The 16,364-nt window shown below is 26.9% G+C and overlaps 2 protein-coding genes across 4 annotated transcripts; one reads left to right on the plus strand and one right to left on the minus strand.

The window, feature by feature from the left end:
- The first annotated feature begins 527 nt into the window (after window positions 1-527).
- LOC112687920 lies at window positions 528-4,580 on the plus strand. Its single transcript, XM_025560907.1, has 3 exons — window positions 528-735; window positions 2,880-3,185; window positions 4,411-4,580. The coding sequence occupies exons 1-3, from the start codon at window positions 657-659 to the stop codon at window positions 4,431-4,433; spliced, it is 408 nt and encodes a 135-aa protein (XP_025416692.1). The 5' UTR covers window positions 528-656; the 3' UTR covers window positions 4,434-4,580.
- A 1,216-nt stretch (window positions 4,581-5,796) lies between these two features.
- Window positions 5,797-16,105, minus strand: LOC112687899 (5-oxoprolinase). 3 transcript variants are annotated; one of them, XM_025560882.1, is made up of 23 exons: window positions 15,818-16,104; window positions 15,074-15,260; window positions 14,823-15,014; window positions 14,509-14,756; window positions 13,988-14,150; window positions 13,828-13,913; window positions 13,558-13,747; window positions 13,225-13,485; window positions 13,038-13,160; window positions 12,759-12,960; window positions 12,182-12,401; window positions 11,958-12,096; window positions 11,721-11,892; window positions 11,540-11,648; window positions 11,328-11,475; window positions 11,157-11,269; window positions 10,816-11,089; window positions 10,507-10,751; window positions 10,304-10,415; window positions 10,014-10,238; window positions 9,698-9,941; window positions 6,093-6,190; window positions 5,797-6,007 (listed from the first exon to the last, which is right to left on the minus strand). In XM_025560882.1, exons 2-23 carry the CDS (start codon window positions 15,233-15,235, stop codon window positions 5,849-5,851), a joined length of 3,885 nt encoding a protein of 1,294 aa, XP_025416667.1. In that variant the 5' UTR covers window positions 15,236-15,260; window positions 15,818-16,104; the 3' UTR covers window positions 5,797-5,848. The 3 variants fall into 3 exon arrangements, with proteins under 3 accessions (XP_025416667.1, XP_025416668.1, XP_025416669.1); XM_025560883.1 differs by lacking the exon at window positions 15,818-16,104 and adding an exon at window positions 15,486-15,556; XM_025560884.1 differs by lacking the exons at window positions 5,797-6,007; window positions 6,093-6,190 and adding an exon at window positions 6,941-7,047 and having other exon boundaries at window positions 15,818-16,105.
- Between the last annotated feature and the right edge of the window lie 259 nt (window positions 16,106-16,364).

Raw genomic sequence — 16,364 nt, forward strand, 5'->3', positions numbered from 1 at the left:
TAGTAAGACTTCAAATCAACAAAAACATATTTGGGAAATTATTAAACTCAATTTTTGGATTGTTTTGTTTAAAGTCTTATTGGTTACACAATTATAATTAACTTATCTAAATTGCGACGAGTTAATATTATAATATCATATTCCTACTCTGCCAAAAATAGTTTTAACAAATTTTATATTTTTATTAATTCTGTGCTTACACTAAAGAGGTCAGTGAAATCGAAACGGCCATTTGTAGAACACTAATTTTAATACTGTTGCGCAAACACACGGGTGTATATTTTACGGACTATTGTGGGTATTATATTTTATTGTATTAATTAATATATTTGATATTGTTAAAAGAGTGTAGAGGAGACGGAAAAAATAATAATAAACTTTAAGGCTAAAAACTCCTGAGACAACATCGAGTAAAGAAAATTAATTTTAAAAATTGATTTCTTGTACAGTAATGTATAACACACTGGCAATAATTATATTTTCAAACGATTTTTAGAACCAGTTTAAACGACACGTGTGAGCGCTAAACATATAGAACAGCGTTAGTTTACAAATAGACGTTGCGATCGTAGTTCAGTGCGCTCGTTCGGATTGTGGAGCGTTTTTATTTATTTTTTTCTTTGAATAATATCTTAATTTAAACAATAATTTGATCAATGGTTTTGAAACTCACGCTTATATATTCTTTTATTTTTTTCCCTTTCAATGTTCATGGATACAGAAAACCAAGAGAAAGTGAGCATTAATATAAAATAATATAATAAACGATTTGTCGTGCAGATTTGATTCTTTTTACCCAAGTTATTAATTATAAGTTCTTTCATTGTGAGAGTAATAAAAATTAAGCAAATGTATTTCCCACTCAATAGTTACTCGTTTTTAATTGTATTGTAATCAGACCAGTAGTTTCTAAGTATGTATCTAAGTATCTAAGTATACTTCGAGCGTTGAAAATCAATAAAAATTCTAAAAGTTTGTAAGCAATGTCTAAAATTCTTTAATGTTATCATCTTAAGGATTTAAGATCATTATAATCATTTTTGATTTTGAATGAAAAGTTTTTAGGTGTACAATATAACAACATAATAGAGACTTTAACATTGCTGAGTGGATATTTTTAAAATCTTGATACTTGAAAACCGTACTTTAAACGGTTTCTTCAAATAAAACTAAAATTGTTATATACAATCATAAATAATATGATTGATTGCTCGAAGTTACTTCAAAACATACATACATTGTAAAATCAATTAAAAAAATTGTCGAGAAAAAACTTATTTTATATAAAAAATTTAATCATACCTATCTTACATGTCAAATTTGCCGTAAAATAATCTTATGTTAGCAATTATGTAAAAAATATTGTTTTTATTACATCCTTCAAAGAGTTTGCAGTTCAGCTTTTAAGAATTTTTTTTTTTTTTGGTTTTAACTTGGTTACCTATATCATGTAAAATTTTCTTTTTTGATTTATATAAATGCTGTTAATTATTATATAAGTCAGGGGCATATTTAAGGGGGGGGGGGTTCCGAAATGATAAACACCATTGTTAAAGATTGTTATTTTTAACATGGATTTGTCTTAATGCTGGGGGTTTCCGAAATTTTTTCGCAACACTTAGAATGTTGCTTATGCGATAATTTAAAATTTTATATTTATAAAATATGTTTATTCTTTTAAAAAAATATGTGGTGAATTTTGAGCGACTCTAATAAAAAATTTGTTTATTACAATATAGTTTTTATACTTTTAAAAAATAATAAATCATTAAAAAAATTGAGGTTCTGTGATGGTGTAAAGACAGTCGAGAAGTCTTATAGTGTTAAAATAATTTTTTCGTAATAGTGTGCTTCCTCCTTCCCTTCCACCCAAAAATCAAATACATAATCGGCCCCCTCCGAAATGAAAACCTCTATAAACCACTGATATAGGTATTATAGTTATGAATATTTTGTATTATAAAACATACATAAAAAATTTAATTGGAATTTAATTTCCATAATAAAGGTTATTATTATTATTTTCATAAATATCCGGTTTAGATAGACGTATAACGTATTATAACGCGTGCGTTCAACAGATATATTATGACAGTTTAATGGATTTTAAATTCTAGTACCTCGTATGGATAAATTTTAACGTATCAGAGATGGTTATTAACTGGATTTAACACTAAATGTAGAACGCATGATATTCAAAGGTTCGTTGATAACAATGTAAGTGTGCCTACACGGTACTTATACAATTTTACAACATCAACCATCATCGAGTATACGAATAGACATTTTGTAACCGTACAACAGAGGCGTATTTTAGGGGAGCGAAGGGGTGATCGCTCCCTGAATCCGTATTTAAGGAATCGATTATACGTGAGATACAAATTTAAAATTTTTTTTTAATGTGGATAATTTTATAATGAAATCAAATTACGCGTGGCTGCGAATACTGAATTGGGCTTTTTGCCGGGTCTATACTTAGTGAAAAATCAAATAAAACACATAACTTTCAAAACACAGACAGATGTTAAAAAAAGAACTAAGTTAATTCTAAGTGAATCCAGCATAGGATTAAAAAAAAAACCACAAATATTAAGGTTTCACCAGATTTAAATGTAACCAAACATTTTACTTGTAAATGTTGAGTCTGAATTAAAGAAAAAATTTGAGTCCCCCCCTAGAAGTAAGGCTAAATACGTCCCTGCCATACCATAGGCGCACGCAGATGTGTATTTATGAAGTTAAAATATGGGCTCCTTGATCTTAGAGTTTAAATTGTTGGGTCCCATTTACAACATTTCGTGTGATGCCCAGGCACACCCGACACCCTCGTGCGCATTCCTATGAACCGTACTACTCTATTTTATGTCGAATGTATACAGCTCATTTTCCGGGATATCATTTTTGCGGACCTGGGACGAACTTCTTGAAACGCACATCTCTCGGTCAACTCGGTGTCAACAAGCTAGACGAAGCGTGCCGGTTACACGACATGGTATACACCAACAGTGTGGACTTATATCTGAGAACGGAAGCGGACAAACAACTAGAGATGCAAGCGTGGGAGCGAGTGACCGCACCCGATAGTAGTTACAAGGAGAAATTCGCCGCATGGATGGTGACGAACATCATGAAGTTGAAACGAAAATGGAATACTCGGCGGCTGCGATCAGAACGTAAAAAAAATAGTAAGAAATCGTATTGATTTTCTCGAAAAAGTTGTTTTTTCCATTCTATCAATTTCTCTATAATTGGACGGATATAATATTTTTAATTTCGAACGCATTGCGATAGGTACCTATATATGTGTTATGATTGTGCTTTACGGGGGAACGGGGTTCAAGTAAAATGGAATTTTTTTCTATTTTTATTGTTACCTCAGACGTTCTTTGATTTTTGAGTCAGTTACAGTATATGTAAAATCATACGTATCTACATCAGTTAATAATACGTGTGTTTATCGCGATTCATCAACAACGAATATCGTAATGACCTACGCACACAGGCTAATCAGGATAAGTATGATTGTGTTTTTAAAATTTGACAATTATTTAAAGATGTACAAACATAAGATGTGTGGAGTTTATATTTTCTATAACATTTTTGGTTATCTGAAGAAAAAAACTTGCTTCTTACGAAAAAAAAATTATAAAAGTAATATAACCATAAAATAGACGTTTAGTGATGATAAGGTACATTTGTGTAAAAATATCGAATTCGTAAATTTAAACGTTTTCCATAATACGATACAAACAATTTATAAACGAGTGTCGATGGTTCATCAAACCCGGCTTGCGTATAGTCTGATCGACATTTTTGAATATATTTCGAATAATTTTATTTAAGTGCATTGTGTGTACATTTACATATTTAATTCGTTTAAATTTGCACTTTCTACACGAGTAGTTGTACACACTAAATGCGGGACGGGCACCATAACTCATATACAATTCCGCGAGTATCCTATTAAAATATTTAAACCGTTGACACGGAGGACTAGTCTACATTTCAGGTAACTTTCTATACCATGAACTACTTTTGTTTTATTTTGATATATATTTGTTTCTCATATTTTACAACCATTGTTGTTTTATTTACATTAACTTTAAAAATGGTTCGTAAAAATACCTATGCACTACATCTAATTTAATAAATATACAGAGTGGCTCATGTTTTTCCGACGGAAATGTCTTTGTACATTTTAATTTTTTCAAAATTTGTGTATTATAAAAATCTTTAAAATTGAAAAGATATTTCTACTTACTTGTGTCAAATAAGATCTATACTAAAAGTACACGTACAGAAACTCGTTTGGAATTAATATGTTTATATTTTTTATTATATAGATGTATAACATACATATATTTATATAATCAATACAGTAATAGTACATCCTGTTTTGTGTTCTTACAGAATCATGTCTAACTGCAAATTGACAATCTTTATCTTTGAACCTTGAAATTCAATAGGCAATGGAATGCCAAGCAATGCATGCTGTGATATTATATATGCCTATAACATTTTTTTCAATGTTATGATCACAACTTACAAAGAAAAATGCATAATATACATTGAATAAAAAAACAACAATGTATAGCTATTATGTTAAATTATTATTTATGCTTGTAAATGCTGAATGGCATTTTGTAATTTTTCTAAAATGTCTATGGCTAGTCAATAATTATATTTTTTTTTCACATAAATATTGTAATTATCAAATAATATATTTATGATTTTCTTATGTTATTGTTAATATTTTAATATTATAATGTATTAATATTATTAAATTTAAATATATTTAAGATATAACTAGAAATAAATTTATCTTATTTTAAATCTACAAAAAATTCGAGGTTAATAATAAAGTAAATTATTGAAATTGATATGAATTTTAATTGGATATTATCATAGAGTAGTACTACTCTATGGATATTATAAAAGATATTATGTATATAACATTCTTTACTCTATGGTATATAAGGATACTCAGGGTGATATACATCTATGTATAATTTTTAATTACTGATAAATAATAAGTTGAAATAACCAGTTAATTATTACTTAGATTTTTACTTCTATGGTTTATATGTTTCATAATAAATGAAATATATCCTTCTTTGATGAAAATTTAAGTTATTTTTAATTTAAATGCTGAAAAAAGTAATCAAAAAATCAAAGAATTACATTTGTTACACCTTGTTTATGACAACAACACTGTGAACATCGAGATAAATTAGTTAAGTATAGAATATAGAAAAATAAAACTGTAGAATTAGAATTTTTTGGAATTCTTATTTTTGTTCATTTATCTTATAACCATCTGGATACATGGAACATTAAATCTAGTCAATTATAAATTGTTATCAAATCCCACGGAACCATAAATATTTTAACTGAACAAATAAAAAAAAAACTAAAATAATGACAAATAGATCATTAAAATAATTTAAAAATATTTTCAGTAAGTTTTTATTTGTTTTTTTTATCAATTTTCTTAACTACCCATAAGTTAGCTTATAAAAACTGGTATAATTATTTTACAGTAATATTTGCAATCATTAGCAAGCAATTATATGTCTTAAAATTAGTTGATATTAAAAAGGTTATAGCAGTTAAATAATAATTATAATAATATTTAATATTAATGTCTATTATGTTCAATAATTTTAATACTATGATTAATTTTAACTCCACGATAAATCAAGAATTAATATATCATAAAAATAAACTTAACACCAACATTTTGTTAAATGTAAATCTTTATCATATTCTATTAAAAATATAAATAAATATATAAGATAGAGAAAAATACGTGTATAATAATAAAAAATAATATTTTAAGTGATTCACTTTAGACTGATTCTTGTAACATACGATAATTATACACTGAACCTCGTTCTAAAGTTAAACTACAAATAGGTTTCTTTGCAGTTGTTCCAGTTGTTGTATTATTAACATTAGGTGGTCGGCCATATCCACCACCACCAGGAGTTAATAACAAAAATGTATCCTGTAGTGCATACAACAATAAATATGAAAATAACTGCATAACAAATTAAACTATTGAAGAATTAAAAAAAATGTACACTACTTACACCCGGATTCATATCAACTGCAGTTTTAGCACCAAGTCTAATTTTTCTACCATCACTTTTTATTAATATATTTTCACCTTTTTGACCATTTTCCCCTCCTGAAAATGTAATAACATTTAAAAAAAAATTGAAGCACTCAATAATATCCTAAAATATAACTCTAATTATTAGTGTTGGCCAATGATATCAATATAGTTGATATTTTCTTAATAATTTCGATATCGATATCTATAAAATAATTATCAAAAATATCGCGATATCGGTGTGATTAATCGGGGCTCAGGATTTTACGAACGATTAAATTATTTTTATTTTATTATTTTATTTTTTATTTTATTTTCGGTATTTTTTAATTAAATTGAGTAAACAGTATAAAGTAAAATTATATTTATAAAAGTATAAAGTAGATACTAAATTATGATATGAGGCGATATGTTTCAAAGAAATAGGCTATTCCAAAATAAATTAGCTATTTCAAATAGCTCACCACATCAAACAATTTAATCTAAATTTAATCTAAATTCAGTGCCGGTTGTTAACTCGTGGTGAGACGTCGTAATTATTTTATTTTGTTCTTTATTTTATATATATATTAAATAAAATTAGTGAGAACTTTAAATTAGTACCGTTATCTGATGCTAGAAGTGATATATGGCAACATTTTGGATTTAAAGTTAATGAAAAGGGGATTATATCAAATAAAAATCAAGTTTTTTGTAAGAAGTGCAAATGTGCTGTTGGTTATAGTGGAAATACGACTTATCTCAAATTACATTTTCAGCAATGTTCAAGTACAAAACTAAGAACGTCAAACAGTTTGATTCCATATTTTAAGCAAACTCCATCCAAATTATCAAACAAAACTAAACTAAAGGTTTTCTTGAATTTATAGAAATAGCCGTACCTGAGTATATCGATCCTAGTAAACAAACAATAACTAGACTTGTTGAACAGACTGCAATAAACGAAAGAGAAAGTTTAAAATGTTTTTTACAAAATATTTCACATGTTTATATAACAATTGATTTTTGGACGTCACTGGCAAATCACAGTTATTTAGGTGTAATTTGTCATTATTTAGAAAAGTGATGTTTACGTACACACATTTTAGAAATAGTGGAAGTTCCTGAGTCCCACACTTCAATAAATATTGTCAACAATTTAAAATCTATTCTTAAATTTTGAAACATTAAAAATAAAGTTAATGCTGTTGTATGTGATAATGCTGCGAATATGGTCAAAACTATAAATTCCATGGATCAAACATATTTAGTTAGATGTACTGCTTACTCTATACAGTTATCTATAAATGCAGGGATCCAAAATGATATGGTAAAAGAATTAATTAATAAGCTGAGAAAAATAGTGGGACATTTTAATAGAAGTGCCCCTGCACAAAATGAACAAGAAAAGTGAGACGAAAAAAAACAAACTAGTTCAAGACAGCATTACTTGTTGGAACTCGATATGTGACATGATTGATAGTGTCTTAAAGTGTAAAAATTAAATTAATAATATTATAACTAAAAACAAAAAAATTGATAAATGATTTATTACTTCTGGTGAATTTAAAAATATGATGAAAGATTCATTGAAATTACTGGAATTATTTAAAATTGTCATAGAGGTATTAAGTGGAGAAAACTACATAACTGCGTCAATAGTACACAGATTGATAAAAAGTCTTTTAAATACGTTAAAAGTTAGTGAACTAGACACTAATTTTTTAACTATGGTTAAAAAACACAAATAAAATAGAATATTTACCAGAATTAATCTATTATGTTCAGAGCCTGATTTAGAATTTTTTAGTCTTTGTTCAAAAGGAAAAATGGTCCCATTATTAAAAATTGTAAATTAAATTACAATTGGTAAATGTAATAACAATAACCAGTCAAACTCAATGGTAAATTAAATAATATTTTAATGTAGGTATTACAAATTCTTCAACATTTTTATTTTTTTTCTGGCTTTTTGTTCTCCAAATGCATCAAAAACTTTCTCAAAATTAATATTTGCAATTATTTAATTTTTATGTATAAGATTCTCAACACATCAAATTTTTCGCGGTTCAGAGATGATCTTAATTTATTTTTAATTTGTTTTAGAAATTAAAATGACTTTTAACAAAACAATTAGTTACTTGTATTGGCAAAGACTTTTTACTAAAACAATTAGTTACTTGTATCATCAAAAATATATGCAAACATGTTTCTACATTTTGAAGCGTATGAAATTAGTCTTGAATTTAATAAATTCTTCTACAAAGTACTTAGTTTCAGTTTCCTACATTTTGTATATCAGCGAAAAATATAATTTATATTTAAGAATAATTTTTGATTGAGCATATTTTTTGGTATACTTAAAATTTAAAGATTGATTAAAATTAAAAATATTAAATCCTGTTAGGTCCAGTAGGCTCCTAATTCGCATGGGTCTTGAACAAACATGCATAATGTCCTCTTGTAAATAAGGCTCTGACTATATTCAAGTACTATAATTTTTTTTAAGATTTTTAAGAAGCAAAAATCTCTACTTTATACTAAAGAAAAAATAAAAAAATCAATCTGGAAAAAAAAAATCAAACCTGTATAAAATGCTATTAATATTCATTTGGTTTTACTGCATTCAAATATGAAGAACAGCCACACCATCAAACTTAAAAAAAAATTAAAATGTTTCAGCCAATCTCACTCTGTTTAATAAGGGATGTAATTTATGTCTCTAATCGTACTTTACACTCCGATCTTCGTATCAAAGGCGTGTTCAGTAATTTTTAATGGGGACCTATTTGAAATGGTTTTTATAATTTATAAAGGAATCAAAATAAAAATTGTTGAAAATAACGATGATTTTTCAACAAAAGTATCACATAAAGTAACTAAATAATAAATCAGTAATCAACTGTGAGATTACATTTTTAGTTAATAATTTTTTTTAATTAACTTTTAATACGCATAAGGCATTAAAATTTATCATTTTATAATACAAAATTTATAACAACAGAGAAAAATTATCTGGCTATCTGGCCAAGGAAATATTGTAATGTAAAGTAGATTTATTTTTTAGATGTGCTTAAAGAAACTACATGAAAACAGATTTGTCGACAGATGAAATAATTAATGAATTTGCCAAAAATTTAAGAAAATAAGATAAACGTAATATTTAGTGTAATATATCATTTTTATTACCACAGAAAATTTTGTTATATATATTTAATAACCCCTTCCTTTGATAAATTTCTGGCTACGCCAATGTATAGGAGAATATATTATACTTAATACTGGCAGGTGACTGCCTCATTCAATAGGTATAGTATATAATAAGAATTTTTAAATAATCTGGTAATTTTAGTCTAACATGTATATCATATGCATAGTATAAAGAATGAATACTATAGTATAGTATACATTATTATCATGGTTCTCATATTTTTGTTTAATACATGATTCTGTGTAAAAGTGGACATTTGTTCAATAATGCTATTGTTTCATTCAGTGTACTTCAGGGTGACTACCTATACTCTTTTTTGTTCATTACATTAATAAACTATTTATAACCATTTTAATAATAATTTATTATTATTTTTAATGCATTATATGTACCTTTGATTCCATTAGGTGAAAAAGATCGTCTTTCTGTTAATATCGATAAAGTCACTGGAGCTCTAAATTGTAATTCTCTAATAACTCCATTTCCTCCACAATATTCACCATTGCCGCCAGAGTTTTCACGTAATGTGAATGTGGTTAAAAACACAGGATAACGTTTTTCCAGTATTTCTGGATCTGTTATGCGAGTATTTGTCATATGAGTATGAACTCCACTACGACCAGTCCATGTTGAACCCTAATAATAAATTAATTTAAACTATTTCAAATTACATTTAAAATACTATAATCAATTAATTTAAAGACTTACCGCTCCCGCACCACCAGCAACAGTTTCATAATAGCCCCAATCATTTTGACCAAACGTAATATTGTTCATACACCCTTGACTATCAGCAGCAGCATTAAATGCTTTTAATACAACATCCACAATACGTTGTGAAGTCAATACATTACCACCAACTACAGCAGCATTTTCTGAAGGATCAAGAATAGTTCCAGAAGGAACAATTACTTTGATAGGTTTTAAGCAACCCTATTTAACCAAATAAATGTGCAACTAAGTAACTAATTTTTAAAAATATTAAACTATAAAATTACTTGATTCAATGGTATATCATAACCAATCATACTTCTCAAACAATATATTAATGCAGAAAGAGTAATGGCTTTTGGAGCATTACAATTTCCCCAAACTTCATAACTAGTTCCACTAGAAAAGAAAATATTTATAGAAAATTATTAAATTATAAAATATTTAGATAAAACAAAATGTTGTCATTTTGTTTTATCTAAAGTATTACCTAAAATCAAATATAGCTTCTCCATTTTCTACATTTATTTGAACTGACAGTTTTATAATAGAACCATCATCCAAATAATCAATTGATTGCAACGTTTTCAACCCACAAGCTAAGAGATTAGTGTTACCAATATCTTTCAACATGTCTCTTACTGCAAGTTCAGCATTATTTTGTATATGATTCATGTACGCTTGAACAACATCCAATCCATAAGAATTTATGAGTTCAGTTACCAAGTAAATACCCTAATTAATACAACACAATTATTAGGCCTATATTAACAATAACAAACAATAATCAAAATAATACTTTTTGATTTGCTGCAATTTGTGCTTTTAAATCTGATAAATTATCCTTAAGATTTCTGGTGCCCGATGATCCAGGCAAAGAAGCAGGAGCCATAAGTGCATCAGTGACTTCATTTTCACAGAATCGTCCACTACGGACTAAGAAGAAACTCTTAAACTGAGCTCCTTCTTCTAACAATGATTTTGAATGTGGTGGCATTGATCCTGGTGTTATACCTCCAATATCTGCATGGTGTCCTCGACTTGCAGCATAAAAAACTGGTTGTAACTGTCCACTTAATAAAATATGATTAAAATATAAAACAAAACAAGTAATTAAATTAAATTTTTGTAAACACTAACGGATAAAATACTGGCGTTATAACAGTTAGATCTGGCAAATGAGAACCTCCTGCTTTTGGATGATTGCTAAGAATTACATCTCCTTCTTTGATTTCATTTCCAACTGATTTGATCTAATAACAATAAGAATTAAATATACTTTCAAGGAAAAAAAGATTATTTAATAATTACTTGGTACTGAACAGCTTCTTGCATGGCACCTAAATGCACTGGAATATGAGGTGCATTTGATACTAATCCACCATCTGGACCAAATAACGCACAAGAAAAATCTAAACGTTCTTTAATATTAGTCGATATTGATGTTCTTTGAAGTATTCTAAAATACCAAATAAATATATAGATGATTGTCATTTGATTACAATAATAGTTGAAAAAAATACCTTCCCATTTGTTCAGCAATACTCATGAATCTATGTGAAAATATACTCAATTGTATTGGTTCAAGTTCAATACCAATTTTAGTAAACTGATCACATTTTATTTCAATTTCTTAAAAAAAAAAAACAAGATAGAGAAGTTATAATAAATAATTTTATAAATAAGTATTAAATGAAGACTTACCAATATCACCTGATTTACTAATAATAGCTTTACATTTAGGTTCAACTAAAATTGTACTAAGTTTATCCATTATAACTGCTGGCCCATCAACAACATGTCCTTTACATAACTTATCAAATAAGTAAATATTACAATCTACGTAACCAAAGTTTTCAAAATAAACTTTTTTAATCTAGAATTAAATACATATTTAAATAAATTAAAATTTAATAAATGTAATAAAAATAAATAACTTACAGATTCAATTAGTGGAAATTCTTGACTTTCAAGTCTTTCACTGTCAATGTTTAACAGTGTTTTACCTATACCTCTAACACGTATATCATCTACATATATTTTACGCCCAGATAGTACAAATCCAAATTCATTTTGGTACCTTGAATAACAACATTTTATTTAAAATTTAAATATATTAACAATCAAAGTAATAAAAAAAGTATTAATTTTTCTTATTTACTCACCTTGCAAGAAATCCACTCAAGAAATCTCCATGAACATATCTAGAATCAGTTAAATTATCATTGTTGGCAGAACACATAAGAGCGCAATCTGTACCATCATATCGTAAATGTAAAAATGGCTCGGTGTGTAATTGATTATCAGAGAATCCTTGTTTTTTAAGTTCATTAATACATTTTAAACTTAACATATTGATCCGCTCATTTAAATATGTCAAGTTTTCTATAAAAAATATAAGCTGAATCAAATAGATACATAAATAACCAGCTTGAAATGCCTTTGAAAAAAAATATACAAACAGAAAACAATTGGTAGAATAAAAAAATGTATTTACAAATAAAAGTATTTTATATATGTATTAATTGTATGAAAAAATAAAAATAAAATTACTTAGAATATTTGAAAATCTAAAATAATATTGAAAATTTATTGAAATTTTTTATATGTATAAGAAATGTATTAAAGTATTCTTTATTTACATTTTTTTTTAAATTTATACCTGAACAAAAAAATAATACATTAAACTAATAAAATATTTCAACAAAATCTATGCTTATTGAAAAGGTAAGAATTACTGACCATCATCATAGGTTAATGCGCAAGGTTCTTGAACTTCATGAACAACATCAGCACACGCCATACCAAAGGCAGATAAAATGCCAGCATATTTATGAATAACAACTCGACTAATTCCTAATGAACGTGCTATAGCACAAGCATGTTGTCCACCAGCTCCCCCAAAACATGCTAGCACATGTTGCCTAGTATCATATCCTTTTGCCTTTAAATATTTATTAAACAATAGTTAGTATTTAATACATAGAAAAAAAAAAAAAAATTAAATATTTTAAAATTCACCTGAGTTAAAGCTCTAATTGGGCGACACATAGATTCATTTGCTACTTTTATAAATCCCATAGCAACTTCTTCAACTGTCATTGGATTTGAACTTTCAGACTGCTTTTTTAAGAAGTTGTTAACCTAAAACCCAATTATATATGTTACATACTAAAAATTATTTTCTAAAGTATCATCATATATATACTTCAGTAGTTAGAGCTTCAAATTCTACTAAAGCAGCTTCTTTGTTTAATGGCATATTTTCAGTTGGACCAAATATTGACGGGAAATACTCAGGTAATAGTCTACCAAGAACTAGATTAGCATCTGTAACAGTTAATGGACCTCCTTTTCTATAGCATGTTGGTCCAGGATGAGCCCCAGCACTTTCAGGCCCCACAACAAATAAACCAGATCTAAAGAACAATCTACTGCCACCACCAGCTGCTACAGTATTTATATCCAACTAAACAAAAGAATACATTATATTTTAAATACCTTTAAGTAATTATTAATGTTTGGCTAACAATTTATTTACTTGTGGAGCTTGAATTGTAACACCTGCAGTTATTGATTCAAAAACATGTTCAAATGCTCCATCATAGCGACTAACATCAGTTGATGTGCCACCCATGTCAAAGCCAATAACAGGTTTATAAGGAGTTGTTACTGTATAGCCAACTACGCCACCAGCTGGACCAGATAAGATAGCTCTTGAACCATTAAAACTAAATAATAGTTTAAAAAATATTAATTTCCAATGTAAAAATAGGACATAAGACACTAATTAAACAATAATTTGCTATACCTGTTCATTGGTGTCAATCCACCATCACTTTGCATAAATAATATATTGACGTCCTTTAAATTATTTTTAAAACCTGAAGCAAATCCCTATATACAGCAAAATGGTAATTTTATTTATTTATAATCGATAAAAAATACAAATATCTAATTAAATATCTTACTTCAACATATTTTTTTATATGAGGAGTTAAATAAGCATCTGCACAAGCTGTATATCCTCGTGGTACAATTTTTACCATGGGCATTACTTCATGGGATAAAGACACATGTTTAAAACCAACATCTTTAGCTATTCTTCCTACAGTAAGTTCATGTTCAATATAACTATACAAACAAAATAAATATAATAAAAATGAAATATTATTTATAATTTTAACAATTAATGTATATTTTAATTTATCAATTAATAAATATTTTTATATAAATATTACTGTACTCCTACCCCTTAGGGTATTTATTATTTATGATTTTTATAACAATAAATAAACTATTATTATTATTATTATCAAATAAAATCTTAATAATATTTTTCAAATAAAAAGTATTTATAATTATAGAATTATTGGAGTTATATTATTTATAAATTTTAAATATTACATTATTTGTATAGATTGTTTATTTCTAATAAAAAAATTAAAAAAAAAAAATTTAAATATTATCATAATATTTTAATAATAATTACGTGTAAGAATGCATTAGAGCTACAGCAATACTGTTGATTCCTTTGGATTTTAATAAAAGAAGATCGTTTTTTAGTACAGCTTCATTTATTTCTTTTATGATTAAAATGTCTTCACCAGTGACACCACGAACTATAGGTTTGTCTTTCCAAATGGATGTAATTTCATCGCATTTTTCACATTTTAAATTAATTACTCTACAGTCGACTTCCATAACTTCTTCATACAGAACATCTGGTGTTACTATTTTCTAATAATAATTATAAATTTAATGTATTGTTAGTTAAGATTGAATTTATAATTTTAAAATCTTTACCAAATCAAATATCTTTGGTCGAGCCTGGTTACCAATATGTAATAGATCTTTGAAACCACGAGTAATCAATAAAGCCATGCGTTCACCTTTGCGTTCTAAAAGAGCATTTGTAGCAACAGTTGTTCCCATTCGAATCCACTCAATGTAACTGCTATCAATAGCTTCACTTTGTGGCATACTTATTCCAGTTTCCTAAAAAAGACAAGAAATTGTTTTCATAGTATTATCCCTTTATTATATATGATGCTTACCATTTCTAGTATTCGTCTTATGCCTTCGCGAGGAGCATCTGAATAATTGGTCGGATCAACAGATAAAAGTTTCATAACACGTACTTTTCCATTAGGACATTTAGCATAGATGTCTGTAAATGTACCTCCACGATCAATAGCAAATTTAAATTTTCCTCCCATTGTACAATGTTAAAATTTGCTAGAACTAATAATTAATTAATTTAAAATTAGTATTTTATTTTGTGTTAAAATAAAATCTTATAGTTTCAATAAAAAAACAAAAAATAACATTGTAGTCATAAATTAAAAATGTTAACAACTGAGATACAAAATTAATTTAAAGTAATTTAAGTTAAAAAAACAAAAAAAAAACATTTTTATCTTTGATTTAGAAAATTCTGAGTTATTGTTACTTTACTGTACAACATACTTTCCAAAAATTGTTATTGTAATGTTTTAAAAACATAAATATTTAATACATCACAATATATAGTACCTACTTATTGGCTACTATATAAATGTATTATTGTCGAATGAAATGTTTTTTTAATATTACAATAAATTGTGTACAAAGTGTACAAAAAATATTGAACCTATTAAGTTTAAATAGATAGCTTTTATATCTTTACATGTACTTGAGATAAGTTGAGGAGTCAAAGAATAAAAACCTAAATTAAAGGAAATATTTATATTGCCAATTGTGTAGTAAGTAAAATAAATGTCAAAATTAAAAACTGATCATAAATTAATAATTATACTCACTGTTAAAGTTGGAAAAAAAATCAAGAAACTATCAAATATTATTCCTTGTTATGTCAGAAAATAACAAATAAAAAAATGAATTTGACATACAGATGAGTGATTAGCGAACAACATGCTACAATCATCGAAACACGTAGTTCTGTGGAATTATATTATTGTATCTTATCTTTGGGTCAAGAGTTTTGCGTTTACAGTAAATATGCATGTTAATATGAAATCAAATAGTACTAAGAAAATGTATTTTGAACAACCATACGCAGTTACCTCGTTTTTTTAATTACATTACATATTTATCACAAACAGTGATATAAATATTTGTTTCTAGTTCTCGATAACAGCTGACCTGAGCGGGTCTGACTATTCTCAGTCGATTAAAGCAACACGCTATCATTTTGTTGTTATCACTCTATGCCAATATAGTAAGAAATATATGTTAAACATTAGCAGTTCGTTGTAAATATTCTGGGGACTTAAATTGTTAAATATAAACTCCATACAACAACGAACAAGAAAAACCTTTTTGTTGGAAAAATAGTATTTCCATAGA

The sequence above is a fragment of the Sipha flava genome, unplaced genomic scaffold (genome assembly GCF_003268045.1).
Source record: "Sipha flava isolate LNK unplaced genomic scaffold, YSA_version1 36_pilon_pilon, whole genome shotgun sequence".
NCBI classification, from domain to species: Eukaryota; Metazoa; Arthropoda; class Insecta; order Hemiptera; family Aphididae; genus Sipha; species Sipha flava.